The 21,363-nt window shown below is 40.9% G+C and overlaps 1 protein-coding gene across 1 annotated transcript in view; it reads right to left on the bottom strand.

Annotated features, from left to right (window-relative positions):
* Positions 1-21,363, bottom strand: part of LOC126414230 (uncharacterized) — a 171,171-nt gene that overhangs the window by 33,982 nt on the left and 115,826 nt on the right. Inside the window, exon 3 of the mRNA XM_050083332.1 lies at positions 6,120-6,467. Within this exon, the coding sequence (XP_049939289.1) occupies positions 6,120-6,467 (348 nt within the window). The remainder of the gene's footprint in view (positions 1-6,119; positions 6,468-21,363) is intronic.

The raw sequence follows: 21,363 nt of genomic DNA, 5'->3' as shown, positions 1-21,363 counted from the left end.
CTTAGGTTAGTTAGGTTTAAGTAGTTCTAAGTTCTAGGGGACTGATGACCTCAGATGTTAAGTCCCATAGTGCTCAGAGCCATTTGAGCCATGGCAGTAAACTCGAACTAAACGTGATTTGTGTTATCGGCAACAGTACAACATTTTTGTTAGTAGCTAGCTTCGTAATCGAAAAAACTGTAAGTTGAAAGTAATTTCATATTCAGAAGAACATGGAAACAGAGCATTTCGGCCCACCACCAACAGACTAAACCATTCATAATTGACAGCCTAATAAAGAAGAGCTGAAAAAATTGAGGAAGACTAAATAGAGTACTGATTGCAAATGGCCAAAACTAGAAGATGACGTACTGAAATGGAATCAAGGACACCGTCAAAACAGCAGTGGAATTAATACAGAAAATGATTCAAATACAAGCTCGTAAGCCAGCACAAAAGAGAAACTTAACAGACTTTAAGGGTGGAGTTGGTTGGTGCTACAGGTTTCGCGATGTGAAGCGTCATGGACTTAGCATACGAACCAAATCAAAAATATCTGAGAGAATGCCGTAACAGAATGAAGAGAAAATATTATCTTTCAGCTGCTGTATTATTCAACAACATTTGAAGTGCCGAGTAGCAGAACTGTTGCCATGAAAGGTGCTAAAACTGGAACTAAAAGGCAAGTGGACATGAAAAAAGGCACTACACTGTTGTCCTTTCATGTTGTACTTAACTTAATCCAATGTCCATTTTCAACGGCAAAACAATGCCAAAACCTTCTTTAATATTGCCAGGTGGTGTTGTTCACCTTCATGACAAGGGCTGAGTGGACGAGGCTGGTATGAAATTACGTATTATCAGAATTTCGGAGAGAAGGGAGCTTTAAAACGACTTACATTCAACAAGTGTGTCGGTGGATAAAGAAGTCGTGGTCTACAGTGAAATAAGACATTATTGTCACATCTTTCAAGAAGCGCGTCATAAGCCAAGCTCTCGATGGTAGCGAAGACTATCTTATGTATCAAGAGGACAACGATGAAGACGAAGAGGAAGAAGAAGAAGAAGAAGAAATTTTGGATGACGATTTTCAGGGACTTCAGATGTCGGTTCGGTTTTATAGACTAAGAATTTATTTTAGTCAAATTTGCAGTCTAATAATAAAAAAGGTAAAAATAATATTTTTTAAAAAGTTACATAAAATGAAGGTGCTTCTTATAGTCAGCAGCACCTTACAATTTGTAAAATACTGTAATGGTTACCGCATAGCACCTCAGAAGAAAATGGTTATCAGCCTGATGAATGACGAGGCGAATAGCTCGCAAACTGTGGAATGTATGGTGCTCAGATCCAAAATCTATCCACACCACATAGACGCAGGTGCCACCCATAGGCATTCTATGGGTGCGTAGCGGATGGGTTCACAGCCTATGATAACTGAGGACTACAAGGAGTGTCTACGTGGTGGTGATGCATTTCTGCATATGGTGCGAGAAGGAATCTATTGGTCGCTGTGCCATGAGGTATATACTGTATTGTGGCTGAAAGTCAGCCTTTCGCTCCATGATGACACGCTCCATATGTGCGAATGAGATCGGTGTGTGTGTATGCACGTCAGCGGCTGCACACTATGTTTGGCTGCAAAATATACCAAATAATACAGTGCACACTACGTTGCTTATACATATATATTTAAGCAATATATATATATATATATATATATATATATATATATATATATATATATATATATATATATGAACTGGGGACCTAGAAACGACGAAGAGGCTTCGTCCACACCGTAGCCCTCAGTGGCATACAACTCTACAACAGGCTGCAGTGTGTCTCTCTCGCAGCTGCCCTTGAATTAACCGATTTGTAACCGTTGTGTCACTGTTATGCCAACTGTTGCTGAAAACTGCTGCTGCAGATGCAGTACGATGCACCAGAGCCCTATACTAAACACGATGGTCATCCCTCTCAGTAGTGCTACGTGGCCGTCCGGAGCCCGGTCTTCTTGCGATCGTGCATTTTCGTGATAACCACTGTCACCAGTACTGTACAGTGGCTACATTCCTGCCAATTCGTTCTGCATTATAGTGGAAAGACCATCCAGTTTCTCGTAGCCGTATTACACGACGACGTTCAAACTCAGTGAGGTTCTGACAAAAACCTCATTACCTCCTTAAAGATGTTCTTGAGTACCATTATCTCACCACGTCCAAACTCAAAAGTAACTAACGCTTACGGCCATTACAGCAAGTATTTAGAAGAAATATGATTTGCATCCCCATAGTGACGCTACCAGCGTCGCTTTTATGGGAGTGGCACGAAATTTGAGCGCGGTCGTGTGTGTGTGCGCGCGTGTTCAAGTGTGTGTAAAATCTTATGGGACTTAACTGCTAAGGTCATCAGTCCCTAAGCTTACACACTACTTAACCTAATTTATCCTAAGGACAAATACATACACCCATGCCCGAGGGAGGACTCGAACCTCCGCCGGGACCAGCCGCACAGTCCATGACTGCAGCGCCTAGCCCGCTCGGCTAATCCCCCGCGGCCTGTGCGCGCGCGCGCGTGTGTGTGTGTGTGTTTGTGTGTCTGGTTCTTTCCTCTTCACTCGCAGGTGCTAGTCCCCCTGCAAGGTAAATGTTGCATGTAAAACATTCCATGTTGTGAGAAATAACATTGTTGTAAATAAGAAAACATTGAAAAACAAGAGATGTATTGTTAACGCTGATTAACTATAAATTAATTAGTTTTCTCAGTGTTATTATTTATTAAAGATCCTGATCCTATCATTATGATAGTTATTGTTGCTGGGCTAGGGTGGAAACGAATGTTAGTTTTGCAGAAGATTTTTTATTTACACAAATGTGCACAATCATTCAGTTTTGCAGCAGTGTCACAATTATTGTTTTCTATGCGCGTCGAATGCAGCATGAATCGTAATAAGGTCAATAATGCGTAGGTCTTTCCGTAAATTCCACTACCGCAAATTTTACGTTTATAGCGTTTTCATATGCATATTTTGGTGCTGAATGAATTCAAGCATTCATGCACTACTGCAATCGGTTAATGTTCAAACTGTTCACATGCGTTCTCTGCCTCGTGATGACTGGGTATTGTGTGCTGTCCTTAGGTTAGTTAGGTTTAAGTATTCTAAGTTCTAGGGGACTGATGACCATAGATGTTAAGTCCCATAGTGCTCAGAGACATTTTTTTTGTCCACATGCGCAGGGAACTATGAGAAAAAAGTTACCCCAATTTTACCATCCTTGTAAGCTCATTAAAAAGTTTGTTTCTTAGCAGCTTTTTGCTCCAAGACTTTGAAACTCGTAAGGAAATCAGGGCTCATTTGAGTCAGATGAACTTAAGTAGTGCTGAAGCAGGTGATATATAAAGAATTAAAAAAGTGGACTACCCACCTCAGTTTCTGATTTAAGTGGGGGAGATTGGTGGTCTCATGTCAATATATTCTGCTTATGCTAACGGCGTCGAGTTCTTTGGCAAGCCGCGAGAGCCTGCTGTTTCTGAATTGTTGGTCTGCAGATGTTTCGCAAGTGCAAGGCTTGGGCGGTACATTTAGAGCAATCTGCTAGCCGCCGCGATTGCCCATGACTAGAGCGAGAGTTACTTAGTAAGAGAGATACGTTTCCTGTTTGGAGGTGGCAATGTGATGGGTAGCCATATATTAACTCGTGCAGTCATCAGTGGTCTTTACCTGCTGGTTTGGAGCTTCTCCATGGGGATGCTTGCTTCTAATTCAGCTACAAGTTTAATTGCGAAAGCTTCGACGGCTAGAGTCAGTTGACTTAAAAGTTTTCTAGGTATGGTACCGCGTCATTATGTATAAAACTACTACTGCTGGAGAAAACCAACGTTTCGGCCACGATTGCAGCGGCCTTATTTTGGGTGTACATCCAAGTGTCGGTACTTATGACGGAGGCGGGCTTGATCATTAAATTACCTAAAGTGAATCTAGCCCATAGTGAAATCTTTTTTGGATATTTAGTGCCAGCGAGAGAAATTAATATACATGACGCCTGAACCTAAGGTGTTTACGGATTCTCGTCACCTAGTGACAAGAAGGGCATTGCATGATTCATAGGCATGGTGCAATCATTTAAAAAATTTATCCCCAATTACGTACAATTTGCACCACTTAGACAACTGCGTCACAGAAGTGGGGAAATTCCCTACAGACAGCCTTCGATGGTCCAAAACACACGCTGAGAAATGCTGTAGTACTGGATATTCTAGATTTTAATTCGCTGTTTACTGTGCATGCAGACGCATCCAGTTTTCAAAATAATTTTAGATAATTGATCTGAGCAACTTTGGGGCACATTTGAATCTACACCTACGTGATTACTCTGCTATTCACAATTAAGTGTGTGGCAGAGGTATCAATGAACCATCTTCAAGCTGTCTCTACCGAGCACTTAAATTTCTCTGTGCGAGCGCTGATTTATTTTATCATGATTATCATTTCTCCCTATGAAGTTAGATGCCAACTGAATGTTTTCGCAATCGGAAGAGAAAACTGGTGATTGAAATTTGATGAGAAGATCCCGTCGCAACGAAAAACGGCTTTGTGTTAATGATTACCACTCCAATTCCCTTAACATGTCTATGGCAGTATCTCTCTTATTTCGCGATAATACAAAACGAGCCGCCCACATTTGATCTTTTTCGATGTCATCCGTCAGTCCCACCGGATGCGGATCCCACAACGCACAGCAGTACTCCAGAATAGGGCGGCCAAGTGTGGTGTAAGCAGTCTCTTTAGTAGATCGGTTGCACCTTCTAAGTGTTATGCCAATGAATCGCAGCCTTTGATTTGCTGTACCCACAACATTATCTATGTGATCGTTACAATTTAGGTTACTTTTAACTGTAATCCCTAAGTATTTAGTTGAATTTACAGCCTTGGGATTTGTGTGACTTATCGCGTAATCGAAATATAGCGGATTTATTATAGTACTCAAGTGAATAACTTCACACTTGTCTTTATTCAGGGTGAATTGCCACTTTTCGGACTAACTGCCACTTTTCGCACTAATTCCTTCATATTGTTCTGCGTCTTCGTAATATTTTCACTTGGTATTTTAGCATGCACCAATTGTATTGTTTTAATAAAGATACTCAGATGGCAGGTGAATGCTTCATGTATATTTATGATATTGACATAAAATTGTTTAATTTTTCTGCTGAGTCTGGGCTCAGTTATTTATCACTCCCTGATCCCCATATCCTTAACCATTTCAGGGAGAGTGACTGCAGCTGCTACTGGTGTTGTGTGGTGGCTCAGGCAGGAACGTTAACATGTCCTCATCTATAACAGTAATAAGAAAGCTCTAAGTATAATGATGTACACACATGTAATAATAATTATTATTATCAGAAAGAGAAAATATTTATCGACAGTCATTTTCTCCCCAGCTGACTGCTGCTGGTGGTAAAGTTTCACAATAGTCATCTTACTATAAACAGCAGATAGCAAGTGAAGGTGCTCAAAGAATGCCATTATAAAAATTGAAATCGCTGGAGGGATGGAACCTGTGCTTGCATGCCACTGGCTGAAACGTCAGTGGCTGGGGTCCTACGGCGTTCGTCCAACGGTGTGATGACGTCGATACACAAAAACGGCTCTAATGCCTCTGAGCACTATGGGACTTATCTTCTGAGGTCATCAGTCCCCTAGAACTTAGAACTACTTAAACCTAACTAACCTAAGGACATCACACATCCATGCCCGAGGCAGGATTCGAACTTGCGACCACTTCGGCCGGCCGTCGACACACATACGTAATGACATTTGCCACGGTGAGGGGAGAAGTGGGAAAGGGAAGGGAATTCTGGAAAATGCAGGAGGAGGAGGGAATTCCGGAAATGCCGTTGCTTAAGTCAACGATTCGAGAAACGCTGATGTCAGCGATCTGAGCTAACATGCACACTGCCCTCCTATTCAATGCACCATTGGCACACAATTGTTACGAATTTCGTTTTATAAACCAGATACAGTATGTTATTAGTAATTTGCTATTATTCACGATACAACTCGATTGACACGAAACACATGCATTTAGATAACAGAACGATAAAAGTGTCAAGATACGAATTCAAATAGTACATACCTTGGACAGATCTCCAGTACAGCCAAAAATAAGCAAATAGCACATTACGAGCTCCTCGAGCTCAGGTGGGGGGTCGATGATGAGCTTGAGGCACGAGAAAGCCACCAGAATCGCCATCGAGACCAAAGTCACGGCGGCGCACACAGCCGACCGCATGCGTCCTCGCTGCCCATGCGGCCACCACAGGCCCATGAGACGGCGAATGAACGCTCCAGGCCCCAGCAGCGTCTGCATATCGCTCTCTGTCAGCACCATTACAACGGCCACAGTCCCACAGGCTGCAACTGCACGATGAAGAGACCCTACAACATTATCCACGCTTCCTCTAATTTCTGGAATCTCCCAGTTCTGCAAAGTTGAGTGCTGCAGATCAAGGACGTATAATTAACTACCGTAGTCCACATATCAGAGTATATCAATATTTTGGCCTTATACGAGATGTGATACTGAGACATAGAATCAGGAAAATAACATAAACTGAAAAACTCCAAAATAAGGAACCTCATTCACGCCTCCTGCTAGTTAAAACCACTATGTGGAATTTCTATTTGCGATGCCAATATGATGGGGTCAGAAGCAAATCTATATAAGTGACATTTTTGAAGAAAATGAGATAATTGCACATATATGTTCTAGAACACTTATTATGTTGTGAGGAATAGTAATATACGTGACCCTCCGTTCAGAGTTGCTCTCTGGTGTCCGAATACATGTACTACTTTGGCTCTGAAGTTTTGCAAAAGTAATACAAGTGCATTGCTTACGTTCGTTGATTGCTCCTAGTTCCTGTTCGTGTATTTATTTGCCATATTTAACGAAGATGAGTTATTGTTGATTTAATTATACGAAGTTAGCGTCTTAGAGAGTGAAGTTATTTGCTAGATGGATTGTGAATATTTAGGAAAATCGGTACAGTGATGCAAGTTTGTTTGGTGTGGTAATGTGTGAGTTCATGATTCGATTTTGGACAATGTTTCGTGATGTACTGTGTACATATGCGCATCCAATGCAGGAAACGCGTACTTCTCCTAAAATAGTGTGCGTTTCAAAAATGGCTCTGAGCACTGTGGGACTTAACAGCTGAGGTCATCAGTCCCCTAGAACTTAGAACTACTTAAATCTAACTAACCTAAGGACATGACACACATCCATGCCCGAGACAGGATTCGAACCTGCTACCGTAGCAACGGCGCGGTTCCGTCCTGAAGCAAAATAGTGTGCGGTTATATGGAAAAAGCGTACTTTTCCTAGCAAGTAGTGATAGTTTCATCAGCTTGTGATGTACACTAAATTGTCATATTACATGAGTTATTGTGTGATTAAGTACCAGATGAAAATGACGCAATGGCTTTTGTTTTATTGTATGTGAGTCCAGTTCCGATTCTTCGCATCTATCTGCCGATGATAGTGACTTCAGGCCATCTGATTGTGATCGTAGTGATAGTGATGATGAATCATTAGTCAAATCATCATCATCTGAATCTTCAGATATTCTGCTTTCTAGAAGTATTTTGACAACAGAATCTTCTGTGTCAGAAGAAACCTCATCTTCTGCTAATGGTACTTTTACCAACTGATGAGAATTCTAATAGAAGGGGAAGAAAACGCTTACGAAATCCAGCTAACCATAGGCATGATGTCACAAAACTGCTGCGAAATGCTGGGTAATCCTATGTTGGACACAGAGGATTAGAACATCAAGCGAAATGTGTAAGACCATTCAATCACATGTGTCGATATCACCAATTTTTCTGAGAGAATGCGTGAAGAGCTATTTACTGCATATTGGGCACTTGGATCATGGAATTTACAAACTGCTTATCTCGGAGGCTGTCTTGAACTGAAAGAACCAAAGCGAAGAAGCGGAAATGTCACAAAAAGGAAACTTACTACTGTTGTCAAACTTAATGGTGTATTGGTTTGTAAACAGTTTCTTCTAAAGACATTTGATGTATCAAATGTTCGCTGCAGTAGAGTCATGTCCAATAGATCCATCAGCGGAGAATCACCAAAGGATCAGAGGGGCAGAATGCACCAGCAAGCAAAATACCTGCTACTAAAGTACAGGTTGTTGACAAACATATTCAGTCATTTCCCACTTACATCTCACATTACAGCAGGATTCAGAACTCTAACAAAAAATACCTCCCTGAAAGCCTCAATATTATTGTGATATACCATCTTTACGGATATTTGTATGTGGAGAGAAATGAAGACCTTGTGAAGGAATGTACATACCGGCATGTTTTCAACACCCGTTTCAGTTTGGGTTTTCATGGTCCTAGTACTGATACACGCAATAAATGTGACAAGTATAACAATTTGTTACGCAACTGTGACCATAATAACGATGAAGCAAAAGAAGTGCAGCGAGAACAGATGCTCCATCACCGCAAGGCCGAACGTGCACGACAAGAAAAGAAATCTGACAAAGAAAGAGCATCAAACCAGAATAAAGTTGTGGTGACGTGTTTTGATTTACAGGAAACTTTGCCATGTCGACGTCTTTCTACTAACAAAGTTTACTGTTTTCGTCAGTTGTGGACTTATAATATTGACATTCACAACATAGTGTCTGGCAAGGCCAGATGTATAAGTGGGATCAAAGCACAGCTCCAGACCTTCACTGAATGTCGGTTGTTGTTCGTTGGCTCTTACAATCTTTGGATTGTAATGCTAAGCACATCATAGCTTAATCAGACTGTTGCTCTGAACAAAATTTCAATGTAAATACTGTCAAATACTGGATGAATATCGTTTCTCACACACATATTGAAACAGTCCATCACAAATTCTTAGAACCTGGGCACGCGTTCAACGAGTGTGATCAAGATTTTGGCCTTATTGAGAAACGCAAGAGGAATGAAACTCATGTGTATCTGCCTCAGGATTGGGTATACGTCGTTAAAAGGTCCAGCAAACAGTTCACAGTTACCAAATGAATCAGGCAGATTTTGTAGCTATCACTAACGTGAAACTTTTGACCAAGTCATCCATTCCAGGAGATACCGAGGGGAATGCGTTTGCTGGCGGTCTATTAGATGGTTTCAAGTAAAAAAATGAATTTACTATTATTCTCGATTCAGAAACATACAAATTTACAGTAGCCATACACACTCACACACACACACACACACACACACACATATATATATATATATATATATATATATATAGTTTCCACTTATATTACTTTGCTTACATATGTCTCCTAGAGTTCGCACCCCCTGCGAGAACCTGTCTCGCATCCGAAACTCACTTGTGGCCATTTTGTTACTAAACGTTGCCAACTACATTTTTATGGGGCAGATCGGCTGACAGTGGGTAGTGAAAGAGCTAATCGCTCCGGGCTTATCAGATGCCAACAACAACTGTCATCAATGTAGAGGCAGAAACGACACTATCCAGACGAGACATGTTATGACAAAGGATTGTTAGATAAAATTGTGTTTAGTTAACTTGTTGCCTGCATGTGTACAACATTGTTTTGTTTTCTCATTTCATTGTACAGAATATATCTATGTTGGTATAAAATTGACAATAACATTTATAAATTTAGGTTTATATATTGTTTGTATTCGTGTAAACTTCTCTTATGATCATATGTAATCTAAGATGCAAAGCTGTATTAAATGTAACGTGAGAGCCCTGTCAGACACATTAATAACACCCGCGGCATTTTGCTAGGACAGAAAACTACTTCGTTAAAACAGGAGACTGGATAGCCGTACTGACGTGTGAACGGGGAAGTGAGACGGTGTACGCTGATTTCGGGAACTGTTAACTGGTTGTGTGGGAATTTGAAGTCAAGGTATAATACGAGACATAAACCAACTTAAGAGACTTGGACGAGAATAGTTGGGAAGTGTTTTGATGAAAGAGTCGATTTGGAGACAGGGGAAAGGTATTTCAGTGCCATACATCATAAAGCAAATGGCGGAATATTCCGTTTCAAAATAGAGCAATGGTGATTTAGATTGTGGATATTGACTATGTGAGAGGAAGAAAACCGTCAGTAGAAGGACCAGCTGAAATGTGTGAGCTGTGATACAGTATCATTCAATGGTGTTCGTCTATATGCTATGATTTTGAAAACTGTGGTATAGGAGAATGGATGACGTATTAATTATTTCGAGCACGGTTGCAGTATTGTTACATTGTAAATAAACTTTTAAGGCAATACACTAATTTTACATGTTATTAGCGGAAGTTTTAACAAAAGTAGACGGGCCGGTATAATAAACTTGAAGTTGGTGTGTACATCGTACTCAGATAGGTATTGTTTCAAGTAACATTTTAATCTAAAAACCTCTTATGACACCTGTAACTACAGATACCATCGACATGTTGGCATGAGGTTCACTGTTACCTTTATAGCACTAGTTTTCAGTGGACTAATGTATTACAATACAACGAAAAAACAGCCAGAGTCGCTAATTTCACTTTTATTTACTTGACCACTAGTTTCTAGTCGGGATCCATTTTCATATCATCAGATATTCAAAATGGCATTTCCCAAAATATAAGAACCATGTGTAGATAATAAACATGAAGTTACAGAGAATACAGATAACTGTTAATGCATGCTCTGCCACTGTTCGTTTGCATTTTGTTATACGTGTATGTTTATTATCTCGACGAGGTTCTTATATTGTGGAAAATGTCGTTTGACTATCTGAATGATTTGAAAGTGGGTCGTCAAGTAAATTTAAACGAAATTAACAACTTTGGCAGTTTTTCCGTTGTTTCTGTTAATAAAAGTTGCTGCACTGCGATTACTCCAGCGTGCTTGAAGTTCTTAAATTTTTTTAAAAGTAATTGAATTTAATAAAGCAAGAGGGAGAACACAACTGTGATCGACCGACATCTTCTTCGCTCCAGTACAAGGCACAGATGACGCAGCAACAGCACGCAGACGCCCACCACAAGTGGAGTATGAAGGTATGGTTTGTGTAGTTCCGCCTCAACTCTGGACACAGCGGTGTCAACAGAAATATAAGATCTCAGAGATTAGCGAGTTTTACAAAGTTATCCGATATGAAACGGAGTGTTTAACAGCTAATGCAGATTTTTTAAACCCATAATTAATTAAAATACCATTATTCAGTCAGAAGGCTAAAATTTTGTGCATTGTAAGAATTTATTTAAAACTGAACACTGCATTGCGTTAGGTCCTGCAACAGTAAAAGGCCCACATTGCCTTCCTGCTTGAACACTTGTTGATAATTTCGAATAAGACATCCCATGTAGTAACTAAATTAACTGGTATCTCGAAGACCTACACTCACATCAGATACATTATAGACAAAGGATGCTGCAATAGATTTTGAAATTTCGTAAGACAATAATACTAATCTGAAACACATCGTTGTGCCATTTACATGAGTAACAGATAATTTAATTGCTCGATCATAAAACAGTACATGCTGAAAGTGTTTAAAATGTTTTTCTGCTCTAATATACTACTACGATGGACCTTCAAAAACTAAGTTGCACATAATTATAGCAGGCCAAATATCTTATTCAATACTGCACTAGACATTAAAGTGACGCGATGCATGGCACTCTTTTTCATCATAATCACTAATTTTCTGTAACCAATCGTCGGAACATACTATCAATCGTTCAATTCCTCAACGAGAGAACTCCACTGTTTGGTCATGGAGCCACTCGAGAACTCCTACGTGAACGTCCTCATCTTTGAAAAGTTTCTTTCCTCTGACGTGTTTTCGTCCGCAGTTCGTGGTCGTGCGGTAGCCTTCTCGCTTCCCGTGCCCGTGTTCCCGTGTTTGATTCCCGGCGGGGTCAGGGATTTTTTCTGCCTCGTGATGGCTGGGTGTTGTGTGATGTCCTTAGGTTAGTTAGGTTTAAGTAGTTCTAAGTTTTAGGGGACTGATGACCATAGATGTTAAGTCCCATAGTGCTCAGAGCCATTTGAACCATTTTTGAACCTGACGTCTTTTCAGATTCTGTGATAAAATATTGCCTGGATACTGTCGCCTGTGGTCTACGTCGATGGCCTCAATTCCCGATCAGTATGACCCACGTCTGTGCGGCCTCTTAGTAAAATTTTTGGTACCTTTTCACTACGGCTGGAGGCGACATTGCACTTGATCCGCGTACTTTCAAATCTTCGAAGTGAATCTGCGTGCAATTTAGACGTTTTTGCTCGCAGGTGTCGCTTTCTCCCGCATAATTCAGCTTGGACTACGTTTCCAGTTGTCGCGTCACTTCAGTCGCTCACCGTCTGCAACTGTTATTTGCACCGAAGCATTACTATATCTGCAGGAAACCCGGAGCATCTACTATTTTTCGTTTTTGTGCCACTCGTTTCGCACAGTGGTGTTAACGTGTGACGTTCTGTGTAACTTCCTGAAACTTTTACGTATATTGTCGCTTCATTTTCATATTTTGTCGACCGAGTGACAGCATAAATGTGTGTGTGTGTGTGTATGTGTGTGTGTATGTGTGTGAGTGTCTGCCACGTTTCCTTTGTGTGACAGAGTTAGTATCTAAAGAATAATTAGACGAAAGATTATGAATTTATTGTATTTTATACGCTCGGTTTCCAGAATAAAATGAGAGGGAATTACTGCTCAAGATCACACGCACGTTAATACTGGAGCTATCACGTTTTAATGATCTCGTAACTAAATACGTCTTCTAGGTTTTCCATGTCGTAGTGAAGAAAACCACAATTAAAACAGGGATGTTTATGAGGAAGCATTTCTTCCACAGTAAAGACAAGTGCGTCACCTCAGTAACCGAAGATTCATATTATTACTAAGAATGTTTTATGTAAATAATATTGCTACCAAAAACCGACTGATCAACTTTTGAATATCTGTTACATATGCTGTATTCAGAGTATTTCGAGAGGACATCTCCTGGCGGAAGCCACCTCTAGACTGCTTAGTACCAGAAGAAAATGCATCGTAGCTGATGACCTCAACGCAAAGCACATATGATGAAAAGCCAAAGCGATTACAATACGCGGCCATCCCCTCCTGCCTTAGTAAAGTATGTGCCCCAATTAGTGTACGAGGGGAGCAACTCTCTACCTCCTTAGTGGTGCACCCGACGTGATAGGCATCGTTATAAACAAACACACCTTTCCAATTCTCTCAGCAGATGTTATCCATCTACTCTCTTCTAACCACCTGCCAGTGGCGTTCGCCTTGAACACACACTCATCCCATCCATGTCTCCTGCAATAGGACAGACTAATTGAAGCACGTAATAGTTAGCAACAGTCGAATAACTTAGCTGCCAGCCAACGACAGTAAAATAATTCACGAAGCAGTCAATCACTTCACTGCTGTAAATAAAGATGATGTAAAAATTACGACCCTAAGGATACCATACCAAAGAAGAAACAGATGAGGAGAACCACTGTACACGGAAACTCTCAAAAGAGATATAAGATTTAGCAAGAGGTGGAGCCGAACAAGGTTGTTGGAAACTAACGCTAGAGTAAAGAAGTAAGGCGGGACACAAAAGTTTCCCTTATCTAATAACGACACAAAAGTGACCCTAAGAAATCTTGAGACGTAGCGCACAACTTTACTAAGAAGAAATAAAGACTGTCAAAACACACAGCTCTTGGTAGCGACTTATATCTGTCGGAGGACAAAGATAATTCTCTGCCAGATATTTCTGAATGCAATTACGATTCATCCTATAGTCTGTCGGCTTACTATCAACTGTGAGTCAGTTATATGAAAGACTTCTTTTATAGAGACTCAACTAACGATTGATTCAAAAAACCAACATTACAGATGAATAGTTTCGGTTCCATGTGTGATACTGAAAGCTGCAGAACCAATTTAGAGTTGTTGTGGAAGCTGTGTTGTTCTTCAAGAGCAAAAAGCACTTTGACTTGGTCCTATTAGATGTAACTCTAGCCTGTGACAGCTTCGGATCAGAGACTCTGTAGTCAGGAGTCATGAAATGCGAAGCTCAACTTTGAAGTTGCTGAAGAACGTACTCGCTGGGCGCACACGTGAAGTATGGTTGTCGATACTGGATCCTCTCACAGGGAGAATCATACAGGAGTTAGACAGGTAATTCTGGTATGCACTCCCGTGTACAGTGCCTACATTTCCGACTTCTCACCGTTTACACGGGCCTCCAAATGCGCACACTGCCACAATTAAAAAGAGCCGATCATCAGCTGTGATTCAAAGCCGACTATACGGTCCTTGCCGATATCTGCAGAAGTGGAATAAGAAATGGAGAGTGGGAGTATATGGTGCTTGATAGCAGGCACGACGGCCCAGCAAGGCTAACTTCAGGAATTGGAGAGATAAGAGTAACTGTCACTTCAGTAGAATGGACAATGACAGCGAAGTACTAGGGAGTAATATGATGGGGCAGAAGAGCTCACAATTTCTATACTGATTCTGTCCACTAATTAGTGAAAATGTTCACTACCCACTGAAGCCGATCTGCTAATTTACAGGTCTTACATACAGAGAGCGACGAACCACACTGGCCTTGCCCGCGGCACGGCAGCAAAAATTTCGGGAAAATACCACGGCTTTAAAACAAGGCACTATTCCCAATATCAAATCCAATGTACACAGAGTTCCAGGAGCACGGCTAGAAACTTTAAAGGAACAATTAGTTTTACGTAAGTCACTTATTACGCAGACCCGGACATAGGAATGAAGAAACACATTGCAACGCATCAGTCTGTGGAACTACTGGTTAATGTCTTAATATCTAAATACCTAAAAGGTACTAAACTGAAACCACAGACTATGTAGAAGAATTCTTTGAGAGAAAATAGATCCAGTGTTGACTTATTTTGATATTAAACGTCCACAGTGTTTACAGACTGAGCCTGAGTTGATTACAATTTGGTACAAAGCAGGATGTATCACGAATTCAGTGGATCGTCAAAATGCCTTCTGTCTGAAAAAAAGTGTCTTTCATGGATATTAAGATAGCAGAATTGTTTCACTATGTCTCTATTGCCTTTGCTTTGAATGTCAGCATGAAGATGTGAATAAATAAAAGACAAGTGAAACAATGGCCAGAGCGAGAGCGAAACAAGCTTAATTGAAGACTATAGAATATGTTGCTTCTGATATTGCTCGGAACAGACATTTATGTGGTCTTTAGCTATTTAATTAAAGCTAAAATCCATTGTAGAAACACTGTGCAGTCCGCTTCATTTCCATATTCATCTGATCTCTGCAGCTCCAGTTCTGCATGAACAAACTAATTCCTCTCCTTCCCCTTTCGTTTTCTCTTCTCCAAATGAACCCTACCAGCCAAGCGTTTCATCCCTCATTACTGATCCTCGAACACTGCTGCGACTGAAATGGCTCATCCGCATAATCACTCATCCATACACTCTGCAAACGCCATCCCAACGAAACGGCAAACACCTCTCCCTACCTGACCACACAATACTTACAGGAATCTACCAAAGCACCAAAATTTCTAGAATTTGCATTTTCCGCTCAATGTCTGAGATCTACTTCCAAGAAACTGTTCGAGTGTTCTCACCCTCATCTTTGCTTTACCATATCATTTTCAAATCACATTCCTAGAGAAACCCTCGCCACCTAAAGCTTACCTCCACATCAGAAGGAAATCTAGTTTTTTCTTTTAAAAATACCCCAATAAAAGATTGGTATTCAAACTCATGTGAGTTACATAGTAAAATATCTATTAATATTTTTAAATCACGTTTACATATTGATAAATTTCTCTGAATGAAGTTTGATGTTACCTCTGAGAGGCAACCACACCCCATGTGAGGCAAGTAGGTGCTCATGCTGTGACGGGCTACTCTGTCATAAGTTTTGGAACCTGTCTCCGCTCCACGTGTTTACCTCCATTACCAACTTTCTCATCTCATGCCACAAGGAAACACGCAAATAAAGAATGACCCCGAACTCCACGTACAGACTTCGAAGATTGATCACGGATATTTTCTTAGTATTTCGGTATAGTGGTCTCCGATGGTCAATACTTAGTAGATGCTTTTCGTTTGATTTCTCTCCCCAGTTTATCTTTGTATCTGTATTACATTGAAAATATGTCCACAACGAGTGCAAAAGCTGACTTTTGCACTGTGTCTTGTTTCGAAATTATCTAGTTCCAGCCGGCCGCGGTGGTCTAGTGGTTCTAGGCGCGCAGTCCGGAACCGCGGGACTGCTACGGTCGCAGGTTCGAATCCTGCCTCGGGCATGGATGTGTGTGATGTCCTTAGGTTAGTTAGGTTTAAGCAGTTGTAAGTTCTAGGGGACTGATGACCACAGAAGTTAAGTCCCATAGTCCTCAGAGCCACTATCTAGTTCCACTTAGTCATGGTACTTCGTGTTGACAGCAGGAATGCCCATTCTTCATGCATGAATACTTCTCGGTCATGTTTGAGGTTGTTTTTCTGGCAGTGTCTTTTCTACGTCACGGTGATACACAGCTGTATCGGAAGGTTTACTGACGGGGAGCTGGTTGATGTGCACGTCGTCTGCGGGTTCAGTGAGTGTAAATGAAGAATAGTACAACGACACCAAGCTGAGCTAGTCTCATAGATACGGCATCCGCATCACAGAAGACTTGCATTGCCCTAGGTTTTGTTTGGTACGATTTAGTGAGTGCATATTAACGGTTTTTCACGGTTGTAAAGGAATTTTTACAGAAACAAAAACCTCTGAGGCAACAAGCCGAATAAATCATAACTACATTGTTACTCTATAACGAGCAACCGGAAAGCATGGTTACCTTGTACAAAAATTCAAAATATCCTTGAGCAAGAAGGACAAAAATTCTAAATATCCTTGAGCAAGAAGTTGACCCTGTAGAACTAAATGACCGGATACAAATCTGTATACAACAGGTATGCAGCTATTTACAAAAGTGTTCTTTTCCCATGAAATACCTGCACGTTTTGTTCAGTTAACGCGTTTCATTTCAGGTATTTTATTGTGAACGTAATTTATGGATCACCTAACTAAATATCCTATCCTAAACTAACTAAAACCAGAACGTAGATGATAATATTATAAGCTCGACAAAAGTTAATTTGAACTACTAGAAATGATCACTCATACACCCATTATGAAACATCGTTCACTCAATTGTAAAAGTCACTGTCCTTCTTAATTCTCTACTATATTGTTTCTCAATAATACTTGCTCATTGCTGAAACATATATGAACGTAATAATTAATGCCTCCAGCATCCAAGAAATTTGTCTATACTCTTCAGGGTCTAAATAAGTGATCGAAAAAGTTTCTTACGATACCAACTCTCCGAAATAAGCCTTTAGTTCCGTAATTATGTTGTAAAGTAACAGTGACGTCAGGCAAGACAGTTACAAAACAGTAATACTAATAAATATCGACAGTGAACAACAAACAGTACTGAAATATTCAACGACGCACGATATGGAGACAAATTTGAGCATTACCCATATACTTGTTCATTACATGACAGCTTTCTTGTGCTCCGTCGATAAAATGTGAAAGATCTGCGAAAATAGCTTCTCTGCTGCAGCAACATCCCATGTTTACTGTAAATCAGAAGTCCATCGCAAGAGGAGGCACAATGCCTTAGACCATTCTTTCCAAGTTGTTTTCAACCGGTCAGAAACGCGTCCCCCTTCCTCTGTAGTGCCTAATAATATCTGTTGACAATACTAGTACAACTGCCTACGTTATTTTTGTATATTGCGCTATATATAGCGTCTTCTTCATGGTAATTTGCAGCAGATTCTACCCCTTTCTTTAAAAATTATAAATACGGAAATAGCTGGAAATAATATGGTTCAAATGGCTCTGAGCACTGTGGGACTTAACATCTGTGGTCATCAGTCCCCTAGAATTTAGAACTACTTAAACCTAACTAACCTAACGACATCACACACATCCATGCCCGAGGCAGGATTCGAACCTGCGACCGTAGCGGTCACGCGGTTCCAGACTGAAGCGCCTAGAACCGCACGGCCACACCGGCCGGCTGGAAATAATAAGTTCGCTATTATGTAAACTATTATTGAATAAGAGGAGTGCAGTTCAGTACCCAGTCAATACCAAAATTCTTATTTCTTACGTTTCCGTTTACAATCTCCCGTAGTTTTCTATCTTGCCTTTCACTTTTAACAAACTAAACTATTAATGTAAGTCGCTCATCAACCTACCTGTTCGTACTCGACAGTGGCTTGATGCCCTTCGGCCTAACACTGCAAAGCTGACTTTTTATTTGAATTCTTATTAGAGTTTCTTTGCTACAGTGAAAGATTCTGAACTTAAATACTGTGTCAAAATGCTGCATCGGAAACTGAGACTGCTCTGCAGTTCACACTTAAGTGTCAGGCTGAGTGTCTCCATCACACTATTATTCCACCGTTCCACTCTCTAAGTGCGCATTGGAAAGATGACCATTTCAATCTTTCTGTACGAGCTCTGATTTCCCTTACTTTATTTCGATGATCACTTTTCCGTATGTACGTTGGCGACAAAAAAATATTTTCATACTTAGAGGAGAAAGTTGGTGGTTGAAATTTCACGAAAAGATCAGGCCTCAACGAAAAACACCTTTGTTTTAATTTTTGCCATACCAACTCGCTTATCATACCCAAGACAATCTCTCCCTTATTTCGTGATGATACAGAAAACGAGTTGCTCTTCTTTGAACTTTTTCGACATCCTCCATCAGTCCTATCTGTTAAAGATCCCGTAATCGACAGCAATAATCTAACAGGAGTGGAACAAACAAATAATTAGGATTTCAGGGCAGCCTAACATTCCGCTTAAAAGGAAAAGTTACGCAGTGGAAACCGCATCTGAATGTTTGTCGTTTGGGAGAAAATAGTTTTATGTCTCGCGTAGAAGGAGAAACAGAAGTCGACAGGAAAATGCAGTAAATGAATCTAATGTAAAATGACTGAAGATAAAGTGAGGCTGAAGGGATGGAGAGAGAGGCAACAAAACGACTACTCTCGCTAGTGTGTGGTGCATGAAACTGGCGACGAACCACCAGACTTCCGAAAACATATTGTCCACACAGTGTCGAAGATAGGAAGGCCAGAGAAATGTTAGAAATATTGTAGTGTTAATTTACAATTCACGCATCGAAATTGTTGACATGAATAATACACAGAAGAATGGAAAAGAAACCTGGGGATGTGTTATGTGACGAGTAGTTTGCCTTAGAAATGGTAAAGGCAGCAGAGAGCCAATTCTGACGTTGTGGTGGATAATGCAAGCTAGACTGAAGAAAAATCAAGACACGTTGTTAGAAACTCTAAACCTACAAAAAGGGTTTGACAGTACAGAATGGTTCAAGACATCCGAAATTCTGAATAAAATAGGGATTAGCTATAGGAAATGACGGGTAATATACAGTATGTTCAAGAACCAGGAGGGAATAATAGGAATGGAAGACAAAAACGAAGTTCTGCGATTAAAAAGAGTGTAAGACGGGAATGTGGTCTTCCACCGCTACTGTTCAATTTATACATCGAAGAAGCACTGACTGAATAAAAGAAAGATTCAAGAGTGGGATTAAAAATCAATGTGAAAGGGTATGAATGATAAGATTCACTGATGACATTGCTATCCTCAGTGAAAGTGACGAATAATTATAGGATATGTTGAATGGAATGAACAGTCTATTGTGTACAGAATATAGACTGAGGGTAAATTGAAGTAAGATTAAAATAACGAGACGTAGCAGAAATGAGAACAACAATAACTTTAACATCGGGGGTGTGATCACGAAGTAAATGACGTTAGGGAGTTCTGCTATCAGGCATCAAAATATTCCAAGACGGCTGAAGCAAGAAGGACATAAAAAACCAACTATCCCTGGTAAAAGGGGAATTCCCGGGCAAGAAAAGTCTATTAGTATCAAACACACGTCTTAATTTGAGGAGAAATGTCTGAGAATGTACGTTTGCACCACTGCATTGTGTGGTAGTGAATCTGGGACTGTGAGAAAGCGGAGCAGAAGAGGACTGAAGCATTTAAGACGAGGTAGTAGAGAAGAATGTTGAAACTTAGGTGGACTGCTCGGGTAAGGAATGACGAAGTTCTATGTAGCACCGGTGTGGTCAGAAATATATGAAATACACATCTTTTAAGACGTCAAGGAATAACTGCGTGGTACTAGAGGGAGCTGTAGAGGGCAAAAAGTCTAGAGGAAGACAGAGACTGGAAAACATGTAGCAAATAATTGAGGACATACGTTGCTAGTACTACTATGAGATTAAACAGTTGACTCGGGAGAGGAATTCATTGCAGGCCGCGTCAAGCCAGTGAAAAGACTGTTGACTTAAAAAAAGAAGACAGACAGCTGGTAGCTCATCGCGACTGCTGTTTACCGCTCTGCGACACAGCCACTCTCGTTGGTCGGGACTTCATGGCTGTCGCTTGGATATGGAATCGATGGGTTTCGAAAGGATCTCAACTTCCCACGAGTCTAGCGCCCGAGACAAGAGTCGTAGTGACTGCACGCTCTGCTATGAGGTTTCATACCGCTAAATCACGTACCTTGCGTCAGGAAATGGATTTTTTCGAAGCAAGACAAGTATCCACAGAGGTACCGCGAAGACGTGTATAACACCACGGACTGTCACTATGGTGACCGTTGATGCCGCAGACGCGTATGGACATTGGGGCACCCAACGACAGCAGTGACCGCAAGGGTGGCTCCACGTCATCATTTCAGACGAGTTCCGACTCTGCGCATAGCATCAAGGTGGGTGTGTCCGTGTGTGGGGACTTCAAGAGGAATGAATGTTGACAAATAAAATCCGCGATCGTCTTGTGAGCCCAGTACATGTGACGATAAGAGTTGTTTTGGATACAGAACAGATTACATCTGATTCTTGTAGATGATAGTTTCGATAGCAAGCGTCACGTTTCTGACGAGCTAAGGCCGGAGGCTGTGCTCTGCTTCAGAGGTCTCCTGGACGTTACAACACAAGGCTGCATGTCGTCTGTGCTGTTCTTGCCTACATGACGGAGTCGGTATTGAGAGTTGCCCTGGTCAGCCCTGTTATCTACACTCGCTGTAAGCATCTGGTAATGCGTTGCCGAGAGATTGATAGGTCTACATTCGGCAGCCCTTAAGTTTGACGTATCTAACACAGAGTTGAAGCTTTGTGGTATACGTCCCCAAGTGTATAGTCCAAGCACAGTTCGACTTGATGCCCAGCAGAGTTACAGCCCATTTTGCTGCCTGATGTGGAAGCTCTGTATATCAAATTTCAACCCTGAGTACATCT

This window comes from Schistocerca serialis, chromosome 1, assembly GCF_023864345.2.
Source record: "Schistocerca serialis cubense isolate TAMUIC-IGC-003099 chromosome 1, iqSchSeri2.2, whole genome shotgun sequence".
Classification (NCBI taxonomy): Eukaryota; Metazoa; Arthropoda; class Insecta; order Orthoptera; family Acrididae; genus Schistocerca; species Schistocerca serialis.
Note: the sequence above shows the minus strand (reverse complement) of the source record. Positions and strands in the feature narration are given on the sequence as shown.